We start from the raw sequence: 13878 nt of genomic DNA on the forward strand, positions 1-13878 counted from the left end.
TCTACATAATTATTTATGTTAATTCTTGCCTGTACTATTATGTAGGGATGATCTAAATGCCATCCCTACTAACCTGTTTGCATTGTTTTCGAAGGATTAATATTAGCCATCCCTACATTTACTTCCTTTTCTGAAAAGTTTTTTCTTTACTTGTATCCATACAAATAAATAGATATAAAACCTGGTTTGGGTCTGGCCTTTCCTCTCCGTTTGCAGTGAGAAGTTTGTGATCTAACACTTTTTGAAAATGAGACTGTCTTTGTTCTATTCTTCGACTGGGATGAAAATGTCTTTGGGGAACTTCTAAAGCAGCTTCACTGTCACTGCCTTCTTCATTAGAGGATGAATCTTCATCATCATCAGAAAAATTATCACCCTCTCCTAATTGCTCTGTACAAAGACATATAATCATTGAGGTCTCTTATTTTTCTGGAAATGTGTAACACACAAGTTTGATACAGATTATTTACTTTACTACATACCAACTAGTAATAGAGGAAATATTTCCTGAATCTATTTTCTGCATCAACTGCATTAAACATTTATGCACATTGTTAAACTTGGACTTGATTTAACCCTTTCTTAGGATTTGATTTTATACATAACAGAGTATATTTATAGGAATTAGATTACAGTAAATAAAACTGTCCTGATCTTTTCAAAAAACAAAATTACCTAATGCTAAAGTATATACAAGTCTATCTGCCTGTTGTCACTGCTCAATTTATAAATAAATCCACCAGCTTTTAAATAAACCTAACCATGTAGCCTTTGCTGAACATACATGAATATTTTGTAACTTTACAGAAGTAAAGTTTATGCAATTTTTCTAGCTTTCAAAAGTTAGGATTAAAAGTTTGAATTTCAAATAGCTAAAAGTAAATTGTTATAGTTGTTGTGATACTAAGTTTCAAAACATCCAAGATAAAAAAAAAAGGTTTTAACGTGCGTATTTAGATAATGTCTGACAAAATCACTATTGAAGTGGAGGAACTATTACACAAATAATATGCTGAACTGACAATGTCTAATCAATTTCAGCACTTAATGGGCTAAAAGTAATAAGCAATCTGATTTTACTACTGAGTGAAAATACTAAAGTTCATTACTTCTCTTATATCTTACATTCACTGCATCATTAATTATCTAAACATTAGGTAATAATGTGTTTTTGTACATACACTAAATATACAAGATCAAAATAGCCTATTCTGTGTAAAAGGGTTAACCACTTTGACTGTAGCACGTTAACCATAAGAAAAATAGATTATCAAGCAACCTTAAGCTGATTAAAGAATATTGTTTACAACTTTTATAACAAACTTTATATACCATGAAGATGATATGGCACATGAAGAGAAGTTCTTTAACAGTAACTGAGATCTTTAAGTTACTTTTATTGTTCAGCCACAGTTTGGAATTTATATTACAAATATGATATAAAACAGTTAATAGCAGACTTGTTCATTTTTGGCATGTCACTGATAGTAAGCCAAACTTGGAAATTAATATTTTTAATGTTTATTTTAACAGAGGATATATTTTCAAACAGGTTTATAGCACAATTTCATGCTTTCAACAAACAGTCTCATCTAATACACTCACGTTACTACTAGCTATCCAGTTGCTTAAACATTTTATTTTTAAAAAGATTAGTGAATTGAAAAACAAAAACACCATGATAAAAAAAATTTAGATATAATATAACTCAATGCAATAAAATTACAATACTAGGCAAACTCTGTAAACATTTACTTATTTAAAATCTCTTAAATCCAATAATTTAGGCATCTCTAAAATTACAATCAAAATCAGAACTACAGCATTTCTTTTATCACTGAGAGCAAACCTTTTTTTGAAAAGGCAGGAATAAATATGTAAAATATTTTTTTCCAGTGAAGAGTTGTGACTAAGTGAATTTCTTTATTGCCACATACTGGCAGCAAATCCCATAGCCACTTAGTATATTTGTACACATTCTCATACAATAATCTTGTAAATTCATGAATGGTTAATGTTATGGTGTTATACTTGCCTTGCACTGTACCATTCATATAATTTTTTAAATGGTCTCCCCACTTTATTTTTAAGCAAATTGTTCAACAAATTCTACACAAAGCACAGAAAATCAAAACAAACATGCATTTCCATATAAGCTGAAAAAATTAATGTTTGAGCAATTTTTCAATAATATCTATTCAGGGACAAAGTTAGCTTAAGTTATAATCAGTCTCAATAGACAAGGTTTATGTTAAAAAACAAATAAAATACCTGTATGTAAGAGTGATTTTTGCCGTTCTGCTTCTTCATGGTCGACAGGTTGGCTGCTCACAGCTAGCATGGTGACTTTAGCTGTAACTTCACTCTTTTCTTTAACATCAGAATAAAGTTCCAATTCCTTGTCTGTTGGCCGTTGTAAGACCTGCATTAACATAAACATCAAGAAAAAACATGTAGCTCAAAGAGAAATTCACTTTTACTATAACTATTAACTACTTCTTTTAACTATACCAAGCATCAAATATTTAGTTTTTCTCCATTTCTTCATTCCTCAACTATTTTTAATTATTATAAAACAGAGTATATCTTGCTCACATGGTAATTTGATGTGTTTTCTCTCATATTCTGTTATTCAACTTTATATATGGTCAAACAAACCACCAATGTAAAGAGAAAGGGAAATAAAAGATAGAAACATAAGCATCTCTGTGAATTACATTATAATGCTAAACGTCAGTTCAAAGAAAAGTACATTAACATCACCATAACTCTTAGTTAAAATTACCAAACTGAAGGAGGCACAACCACTGGAAACAGAGAAGCAAGTGATACATTTCCTTTTTGTAGGCTGCTCAATCACACAACTTTGAAGTACACAAAAAAAAAGCAATTCCAGGTACTATGCTTCTACTGCACCGGGTAGAGATTCAGAAACTTAAACTAAAGGTAGTCTAAGAAATGTAAATAGACTTACACTAGTGAAATAAGCAAAAAAATAATCTGATTGATGAAAACCATATGTACAGGTAGACTTGTTGATGCTGACAGGGGTGAGATGCGAGAGACATCATCCTGAGGAACTCTGAAAGTAGCAGCTACATACACTATGAGATGGTATATCTGATATGAGAAAAAACACAGAATTCTTAATGGCAACCTTCTCTTACCATAAACATATGAAATAAGAAGTGGAAGCCATTTTGTATAAGAAAAAGCAGATAACATCAAGGTCACAGATCTCTGGCATTGCAGAAACATTAGTCTGTAAGACATATAAATTTGTTTGTTGTAAGTAATATAGCTTCTTATTATTCTACTCACCAACTGATATGAAAGCTGCAACTTTCCCAAACAAGACCCTCATACACATATTAATTGGTTAGGAGTTAGATACTGATTCTGATTGAAGATGTGATTTGGATTGCCTCTCTGTCCAATTCACTTACAAACTACACTGAGTTTCCAACTGTGCATTTAACCACACACTTCTTGGGAAGGAGTCTAGTCATTCACTCAATGTATCTAGACTACCAAAGCAAAAGAAAAAAAAGATTCTAGTAAAAACATTTGGTGAAGCTGCTATACCAAAAGTCAGAGATTGAAACTGAAAAAGCAATTCCTGATAACAAAACAAATGGACAAAAATGAATGTAAAAGTAAGTATCTGCAACATAAATTCTGGGCACCCAAAGACATCTCAGTAGATAATCCAACTGTTGAATATGCTTCACCTCGAAATTGGGAACCACTGGAAAACAAACAAGAAATCTAGAAAGGCAGGTCTCCTTTTCATTTGGGAAACAAAAATAAAAGACAAAAAGACAGTATTTGAGTTCAAAACATTTCCAATACTCTCTTTGGCCTAAAGTGAAAGAAAAGATTGATGTAAAGGACTGACTTCGGAATTGGTTTCTGGTAGAACTGTAATAGAAGTTGGCAACAACAACAAACAAAAAAAGAAAGAGGGTGAGAAGTCACACATTATTACCAAAGTCTTTTCAAAGATTGCTAAACCCAAACAGTCCAAAACAGCAGTATTCCAGAGATTCACAAGTCTTTCCAATCTGCCTCCACACAACATCATGAATCAAATAACCAATGAAACTATTTCAAATTCAACTGTTTTACTGAAAAGTTATACAACAGTAGAGTTGCTTAGAAGAGTCTGAATGTGGCCTTGATTTAATCTGAGAGAATTATCATAAAATTAAAAAGGATCTAAGAGCAGGACCATGTCGACAATGTATTTTAAAAAATCTTGAGCATTTAAATATAAAAAAGAGGGATAGCATATGATAGAATGCCAACATAAAGAAATGTATTTGGGTCCCATTAAGTCAAGAGCATATGCAAAACGTATGTAAAGAATGAAGTGAAGGCAAAAAAACTTGCTTCAGTATAACTTAACTTGACAGAAAAAAAAGTATACAATACCAACAAAAAGAAATGCCATAAACTGAGACATGGTATTATAAAAGTAATAGCTATCTATCTCCTTGTATAAACAGTGAGAAGACAGTTAAGCATAAATAATCTCAGACATTTTAAAGGAGAATTTGGTGGAAGCTCCCTAATACTGATTCAAGGCCAACAAATTTTGATGAGAAAAATGGAAATCAGGAATTTCTGCTACTCAAAGAAAAGTTGACGAAAAATGAATCTTTCAAGAATGGAATGAAAAATTTCTTCAACACTCCAACCACTCTTGAAAAAAAACAACAAACAAAAAAAAAAAAACTAGGCATCAGATCTCAAGTAATGATGTAAATAAATGGAGATGCAAGTTGCAGAACCTTGATCCAAATCCATGGATAAATCACAATCATGCAAAGGTTTAAATGCTAACTCCTGACAAATTCTATAGTCCTAGGATGAAATTGAGGAGATATTTGCGCTTAGTATATCCACACTAGTGTCATTTCAGTATAGTTTCAAAGCACCAGACGTCTTCAGATGAGCTGTCTTTAATAACAAATAATGAAAACAAAAACAAGATCCAGCAGCAGTTGTTAAAATTACTTTATAAACATGGGCAGAAGAAAGAGCACCTTTAACATATTTTGAACATCTTAAATTGAAAAAGTCATAACTACAAGGTCAATGAAACAAAATTCAGGATTTAACAAACTGGAAATAGGAAGAAAAATAAATAAAGATCAGTAGGATACAATGCAATTCAGTGTACTCGGAAACGTGTGAAGAGAAAATGTGACTATACAGAACTGGATAAAAACACTGGGCAGAAGTCATTAAAAATGTTGCTGATGGAGATTATCTTAGACTATCAAAATACAGCATGAATCATGGAAAACACAAACTATCATATGAAGATTATTAAAATTGTAAATTTTAGATACTAAAGGAATGAGAATGAAGTGAAGTAAACTAGGTTTAATTTCTTTGCATAATTCAAAACTAGTTAAAAGGTATCAATTTAAGTTTATGTATAAAACTAACTTAATTGAAAAACTTAGAGTACAAACCCTAAATGTGAAAAAAAAAATCTGAATGAATTATTCATGTGTAAGAAAAAATAATGCTGATATTTACAGCAAACAAATTTGTGTTTTTTGCATGAAGACTAAATATATTAAGTGTAAGAAAATATCAGACTTAAACTACTCAGTTTAAGTTAAATAATTTATCATCTCGGAAGAAACACAATGTTCTTAAATTTGCATAAAAAATCTCTTATTATTCTAGCTGAAATAACTGACCTCAGCCATATCAATGATTCCTCCAGCTAATGTCTTGAAACCAAGAATAGCACGGTTTTTGTAACGTTTCCTTCTTTGAAGCATTATCTGTAGCTGATTCCCAGTCCTTTTTAAAAAATGGGGGTACTAATAAAAAAACAACAAAAATTAATATTAAACCAGAATATTTTCTTTTTAAATTACCTTAATGTTGACTACAGTACACTTTTATGGTACACTGTTTCTTCTTTAAGTACTGTAACAGAAAAAAAATGTTTAATAATTATTAAAAAAGAAAAACCAATACTTCTATACTGTAGGGTCTTTTATATTCTGAAACTGTTACTGGCTACCATAAATATACATTCCTAATATTTAAAGACTTTTTGCCCTAATAAATATTGGATAGTTAGTAACTACCATTTACAAATTCATAGTTCTGTTACCACCGAAGCTTCATATTTTCTATTAATCAAAATTATTTATAAAGTGAGAGGACCATCTTCTAAAATCACTGTTTATCAGGTTTCATTATGTAAGAAAATGAATGTCTCTAAATTTATACACTTCAGTGACACATTTTTTTCATTCTACAAAAATATGATACACGAAGCTTAGTATTACAGATTCACTTTTAGAGTGAATTACTTAATAACATTTAAATTTTGGAAACTGCTAAGAAAATTTAGGTTCCTTATGGAATTCTACATAGTATGATATTCATTTTGCATGTGGATGTTTAACCTGCAATTTTCCCATTTTAGTGCTAATCCTAATTTTGCTAGTTGTTTTGAGATAGTTTTCTTTAATATCTGTTATCTACAGTACTGTGTACTTTATAAATAAATCTTCCAGTTCTTCACATTTAAAATTTCATTTAAACAAATGACTATAACTTAACAAAACAAAACTTTCCAGATGAAATAACCCCAATTTACTAACAATAACAAACTTTAAACAACATGTTTACATTTAATGAATAATAATTACATTACTTCTAACTGAGGAAACTTTTGTGGAACAGGATTAAAAAAATAAAATTCATGAGGGAAATTTGTGTACTTTGGTATACTTACAAGACATAAATTTTCTTTATTTCTGCACTTACTAGCTTTTTAATTCATTTGTTACCATTACTAGGTAAATAGTAATTCAATTTATGCAGTTATTTCATAATTCACCAATTCTTTTGTTCATTCACTAAATTATCATTTCTCGTTAAGTCATTTAATACAAACAATGTCTAATGTACAAATGGTATGTCCCTGTTTATAATTTTTTTTGTAACATCCACTAGTCTGTGACTATGTTAGTGCTCTAATGAAAATATCTTAAACCTATAATGACAAAGTTGTTCAATTTTACCAACCTTGGAACTACACATGCTATAACTCTTAATTTACTAAGTGTATCTTCACAAAATTTAGTTAGCATTTAGTAAACATTAAAAGTTTGTTGGACTCGCACACAAAAGAAAAATCAATGTTTTCAATAAAATATTTCTACTAAAGATTTGTCTGTAAATCTTCAAAACCTTTTACAAAGTCTGAGTGAAATGTGATTTTTAACTTGGAGAACCTTCTAAATGAATATAAAGTGTTTTATTTTTCATCAACTTTATATTTTATCTTATTTTCTCTACCCTAATAGTAACAATAGAGAAATCAATGTACAGTAAAATGAAGAGTTGAAAATTACGAAATAAAATTAATAATACCAAAATTGATCAGAAAATTCCAAATTACTTATACTAACAGTTTTAATCGTTAACCTTTTCATGTCTGTATTCTTTTAGTTTTATGGTTTTATTGCTGTACTTTGCCCATTGGAGCAGTAACCTTCCCATCAAAGGCAGTAAATTACATGGAAACCCATTAGATGATTCCCTTGGAAATAACATAAACAGCATGTGATCTAAATATGTTTCACACCACACTCAAGCTAATGAAATTATGAACTTTTTATTTTACTGAGGTTCTGTTGGGCTTACCTGAGAAGTTTATAATTTTTACATTTTGGTTACTTTTATTAAAATAAACAATAAAGAAGTATTTACATTAAAAAAGGATTTTAGTGTTCAGTGTGTACTGAAACCATTTTAACTCCAGTAAACATTTCAAACATTTTTCTCTATACCTCAGTGAGTCTCACAAATATGAGTGTCCAGATAAAAATTAATGTAGCTTTTTAACATGCATCTTAGAACAAAAAGAATAAAACAGTCAACGGAATAGAATGTCCCAAAACTACTATAATTTATTTGGCTTTCTAAGTAATCTATAAACATATTTGAAAAATTCCATTACTGTTTCAATTACTAAATCTGATCAACATAAACCAAGCAATCCTCCTTGACTAATAGCTTACAATAGCAGAACTAAATGTAAAATTGAGAGATATACACAGAATGTACTATTTCCATTGGTTATAAAATGCAACAGCCATGTAAGGTTGTTTAGCATAAAATTTCAGAAGTCAGAGAGAGAGAAGGGGAGGCTTCTGTAATAGGTTTCATAAATTTATAAATATCACATCAACTCAAGAAGGTAAGAAGTTCTAATTTTAGATTATTACTTGTAATTTATGTTTCTAATTGGTTGGAAGCTGTAGTACCCAATTTTAAAACTTAAAAGTTTCTGAAATGGAAAAATCAGAGTTCAGGTGTATTATACACTGAAAAATAAAGAGACAAGATTTGTCAAATATTTCTTTTTGAAATTAAGAAGTTAAAAATAAGGTGATATAAAAAGTTTGATTAAAACTGTTTTTATTGATAAGAAAGTTATTTAATTAAGTTTTGAATGAAACACCTTGACCTGCTCATGCAGAAAGAGAAATATTATAGCAAAGTGCATTATGTTCACATTTTAATATGCTGTGTAGATCTACACAACAAACAAATGGTGTATTTATGTGTTTTTCAAATAATAACCTGTTCCTTTTTTTTTTCTAATTTCATTACACCTTATTGATTATAATGTTTAATTTATTTTTAATTTTCTGCAGATTATTTTGTATTGTCTTAATGTGTTGATTAAAAACTAAATACTTGAAAATAGCCAATCATCATCAGATATCAGGGATACAGATATTCATAAGTTACACAGTTGATGATCCAAAACAATCTAATCATTATACAACTTTGGCTTACTAGCAAATAAACTTATAACATTGAAATATTTCTAGTAAGTTTGTTATATACGATTATCTTTCTTAATGTGCATGTTATTTTAACAAGGCCCCAGGAGCCAAGGCTTGTCTTTACACAACAATTTGTTGAATATTAAAAGTAAGTTCAATCGGGAAACTCCCAAAGAGGGTGGTTTCATTGGTTAATTGATAAATTTGAAAGTGAAATATAGCATCTTCAAGTCTCCATACTAGCTAGTACTAAGGTCTACCTGCTAGGAGTAAATTCAGTAAAGCCACATTCCAGTATCATTAAATAAGCAACTGCCAACCTTTTATGTTTCTGCTATCATCTTTTTATGCTTAGCTTTCAATTGAGATATGAACAATTTCACCTGCGATTCGGTAGCGAAGGTCAAAGGATCACGATAGTCAGCAGTAGGATGAGCAGACAGGAAACACTTTGAAAGCAGCTATAGGCATAATATTTACTCGGCTTGCTGCACACTATCTACCATGGTGGTTCTAAATGGTTCCCGAATACCTCTGCATGTCATTTGGAGACTTCCATACTTCTTGTGCTTGATCGTTAAGCTCATGATGCGTTGACAGATTTCAGTCACCCTACCACGTCAAATTACTTTTTGCAGCCCCCAATGCTAAAAGAGTGCAGAAAATGCCTTCTTTTTGGCCAATGAACATGCCAAAAAATTTAATTTCAAATTAAGAAAAACCAGATAGGAAGTTTTAGTTTTTTAAAACAAAAATGTTCCCCACTGGTTCATGAGGGGCCTATTAAAATATCTTACCTCTCAATCAATACAGTTAGCTTACATTTGATGGTTGTTGTTCGCATATGTCCCTTTCTGTAGCACTGCTATGGAAGTTTGTGATTTTGTACGACTATGAATAAAAGATGTTCCCTTTCAAAGTTCTCAAAGTTTACATATTTGAAGTTTCAGGTAAGTGATGAAGTTAAGCCATGTTTTTTTTTTGGTGGTAATCAAAAATAAACCTGACACTGGGAGGGGTTGTTTGCATATAAATATTGCAGTGGAAGAGTTAATAACCTATCTACCATTTATTCACGTGTATGCCCTCTTTTAATTTCTCTCTGCCACTTACCCTACCCCCCCCCCTCCCAACCATACATATATTCACTCATTACCCCGTTAATATCTTTTACTTTAGTCACGTGTCAGTCTTTCTAGCTTTCCAATTAATTTGAATTTATCTTTTATTTATTTCTTTAATCCCTATAGCGATGTGAGCACTTGTCAGGAGTTTATTGCACACCTGCACATCAAGTTTCAATTATTCTAACAACATTCAAACAATTTTTTAACCAAAAATATTTTATAATTGATATTTTGACATTTTTCAAAGAAAAATTGAGTGTCTTCACAGAGATAAGTGAAAAAAAAAGTCCTAGCCTAAATGTCTGCACAGCCCTAAGGAATCTTGCCTGTAAACAATCTGCTTAGTTTTTTGGGGGGTGAATTTTTCTATATAATCCAATGTATACATTTATATTTTCTAAGAAACTATCAGCCCCTTGTTTCTCATGTTATTTTCCTTCTTTTTCCCAGAATATATCAGTACAGCTTCTTGTTTCCACCCTTTTATGAACTTCAGCACATTCACTGAACTATTAATAAAGATCTTTGAAAATATCCACAGGCAAAGTTTAAATATCTTTATATGTAACACATTATAAATCATTTGCATCAATGTAGTGAATAGGTGTGGTGTGAGAAATAATTTTTGGTTTTAGTGGGAAAGTGATAAGATATAGTTCCTGCAGAAAACAAAAGAATTTAGTGGGAAGTTTATGGGCTTTAGGAGTAAACCACAATCTGGAATTTTTTTTTTTCATTTCTTCAGATGTTCTTTCCTTCCTCAAAATGTTTGTTAAATTCTATTTGTTCGACAGCTAGTGAAATTTTCTTTTATGAAAAGACAACAGATAAGACAAGTTAGGTTTAGAAAGTACAATAGATAATAGCAAAATATTATAACTGAAATTCTTACCTACTGAATAATATTATTTATCATATTTGCACAATGTAGGTCAATAAAATAACATTTATTGAAACGAATCTATAATATTGTTACCAAAAATAAATTTATCAAAGCTTGATGTGGCACAACTGCAACAGGTCACCAATAAATCTTTCAGTTTTGCTATTCATAAAAATTAATAGCTAGACATGGTGACTACTGCAATCTGAAGAATCAAGTGTTAAAAGAAATATGTTAATGAATATCAATCAAATTGAAACTGGTTTTGTGTATAAAATGAGACAGAATTTTTTGTTGTTTTTTACTTCCTCAAGTATTGCCTGGAAAGGACAGATAGCCTGGACACCTTTTGCTATCACCAACTTGATGAGGATCTCAGGAGAAAGGAATTCTCTGTAAGGTAACACTAGCAAATCAGTGGATTCCATTGTCTCCATAATATAGAGTGGAGAATAACAACTAGAAGGACATGAAACTAGAAGTAGGTTAAACCATAATATGTTGTAAGTAATGTGATGATAATGTGTTATCACTTGCAAGATCTCATACAACAGACAGTGATGGCTAGAGGTACTAAAACCCATGCAATAATAAATTTGATGGAAAGTGGCATGAAAATAAGAAATGTCATAACCCATAGAAGAATAAACTAGCCAAATAAGGAGTATAGCCCAACCAGTCAAAGTGGAAGGGGATAAGATGTTATCATCTGCCCTGAAAAGGGACAGTAAGAGTAAAATAACAATGAATAGCTCATACAGGACAAAGACGAAACCTGTGTCAGAATAATTATACACAGAAGAAATGGAAAAAGGTTGAATGGAGAAAAAAATTAAATCATCCTCCCTTGCAGCCCAAGTGCAGGTAAGAAAGAAGCATTCAAAGAAAAAATTAATTAACCTGGCTCTCATAAGCAAGAAAAAGAAAATTTACCTAAAGATATAAAAAAAGAGGTTAAAACCTCTCCAGACACAAAGCTTCCACTACCAAAGCTCTAGAATCTGAGACTGAAGACCAAAAGAGTGGAAACTAGATTCTGAGGAAAGTCAGAAAAGCAGCAATGATAGGACTTCCATAGAGAGAGCAAATCCACTGAAAACACAAGATAACTGAGAGAACATTCTGTTGGAAAAATCAAGTCTAGGTGAAATAATCTATCTGCTACCAGAGCCTAAGCTTCTGAGACACGGTAGACCAACAACCAAACATGGTGATCATAAATGCAAAAAACAGTCTACAACTAGGAAAACAGAAGTTTGGAGACCACCTGCCTCCTTGTTGATAAATGAAAAATGACAGAGAAGGTATTTAAATGGATCATAAGAAGATCAGACAGAATTTGATAGCAAACTTATTGAGAAGTCAACATCTTTACGGCATAAAATTAAATACACGAAACTGAAGATTGTAGTTGCATTCAGTGCTGACACCAGTAGGATCATCAGCTAAGTGCCACCCGTCAATGGAAGTTTTGGCCCTTTAAAACTAAGTACTTCCTCAGGGTGGTGGGCCAGCAGCATACTCATGCTACCTCCCACCAATGGGCTTGCATTGCTTTCCAGGTGGACATGCTTTTTTCACTTTATCTCTAGTCTACCTACTCTCCTGAACATAGTTTGACTATATCCATGATGAGCTTGATTCAAATGACTTCTACACAGTCCTCTCACTGCACTACTCCTCAATCTAAAGTGTTGCAGTCACTCATGAAATTGCAACAAAACCTCGGCAGCCAACTTCAAATGGATAGCATGTTCCTTTCCATCCTCTATCCTCACAAATAGATCTCAGTTAAACATATTTGGTGAACTTCTGTTCATGAGCTTCTTGGATGTTATCCTCTCATGACATAGTCAGCTCATCGAAGATCACTTGCTGCCGATTAGCTGATCATGAACTCAGAATATGCTGCAATGTTCTCTTCCTACCACAAGCATGACATAATCTGACTTATCATACCAAACACTTGAGTTGGATGATGTGGGGAGCTAATCATATGTATAACGACAGAGGAATGAAATTCTAAGTGGCTCCATCCTCCATAGCAGTGTACCATGACCTTAATAGCAGTGTTCCATGACCTTTTTAGAGTTACATTCAAAATTTAAACTACTTTATTATCAATATATACCAATAACTTTGGCATCAAAACATAGTTAATAAATCAAATTTTAATATTACGTAAGTTTAAAGCTCTTAATTTTATAGGAAAATATTTTGAGAATTTGAAGATAGCTTTTATATGCGGAAACATCTGTTAGCCGAGTTCTTGCACAGATCTTAAAATATAACGTTCATAAACGGAAACATCGGCACATGTAGATCTTGAAAGTAGAGTTGTTCAAAACTTGAAAATAGCGTTGATAACTGGACCAGTTGTTGATTGAGATGTTGTAAAGGAAATATCTGCTTCAGAAACTAATCATAGCAGAACCGTCTGGAAAATGACCTATAGGAAATAGTACAGCTTATAAACTGAGTCAGATCAATGCAGGCCAGTAAGGCAATCACTGATTGGCAAGTCCTCAAGTCAATAAGGAAATGTCACAGACCTACTGAAGGATGTGTAGATTGTATAGGAATTCTTTTTGGTGGCAAAGGACAGGTTTATGTGTTTTAATAAAGGTGGCTTCAAAATACAGAGATGAAAGGTTGACAGACCATTTGCAATAATTCTAAACCTGCTATCCGTGTAGTTGTCAGCACAAGTCGGGTTCACTAATAAATGCTGGCCAATTACTGATTCACATTTTGGTGGTAGAACTTTTGTTTTACAGGAGCGACATGGTAAATTCTTTTCTTTCACATTCTTATTTCTTATGGATGTGGGTACATGTTGTTTAATTCCATCCTGCAGTCTTTGTGAAGTGCGACCTACGTGTGAAAGTAAAGAATTTACCATGTCGCTCCTGTAAAACAAAAGTTCTACCACCAAAATGTGAATCAGCAATTGGCCAGCAATTATTAGTGAACCCGACTTGTGCTGACAACTACACGGATAGCAGGTTTACAATTATTGCAAATGGTCTGT

At 31.8% G+C, this 13878-nt stretch overlaps 1 protein-coding gene across 1 annotated transcript in view; it reads right to left on the bottom strand.

Annotated features, from left to right (window-relative positions):
* The window catches only part of LOC106465192 (phosphofurin acidic cluster sorting protein 1-like), a 112121-nt gene that overhangs the window by 67875 nt on the left and 30368 nt on the right, over positions 1–13878 (bottom strand). The window contains exons 5-7 of the mRNA XM_022393045.1: positions 5718–5843; positions 2272–2422; positions 182–390 (exon numbers count right to left, since the gene is read on the bottom strand). Of these exons, the coding sequence (XP_022248753.1) occupies positions 182–390; positions 2272–2422; positions 5718–5843 (486 nt within the window). The remainder of the gene's footprint in view (positions 1–181; positions 391–2271; positions 2423–5717; positions 5844–13878) is intronic.

This window comes from Limulus polyphemus, unplaced genomic scaffold (assembly GCF_000517525.1).
Source record: "Limulus polyphemus unplaced genomic scaffold, Limulus_polyphemus-2.1.2 Scaffold1864, whole genome shotgun sequence".
Taxonomy (NCBI): Eukaryota; Metazoa; Arthropoda; class Merostomata; order Xiphosura; family Limulidae; genus Limulus; species Limulus polyphemus.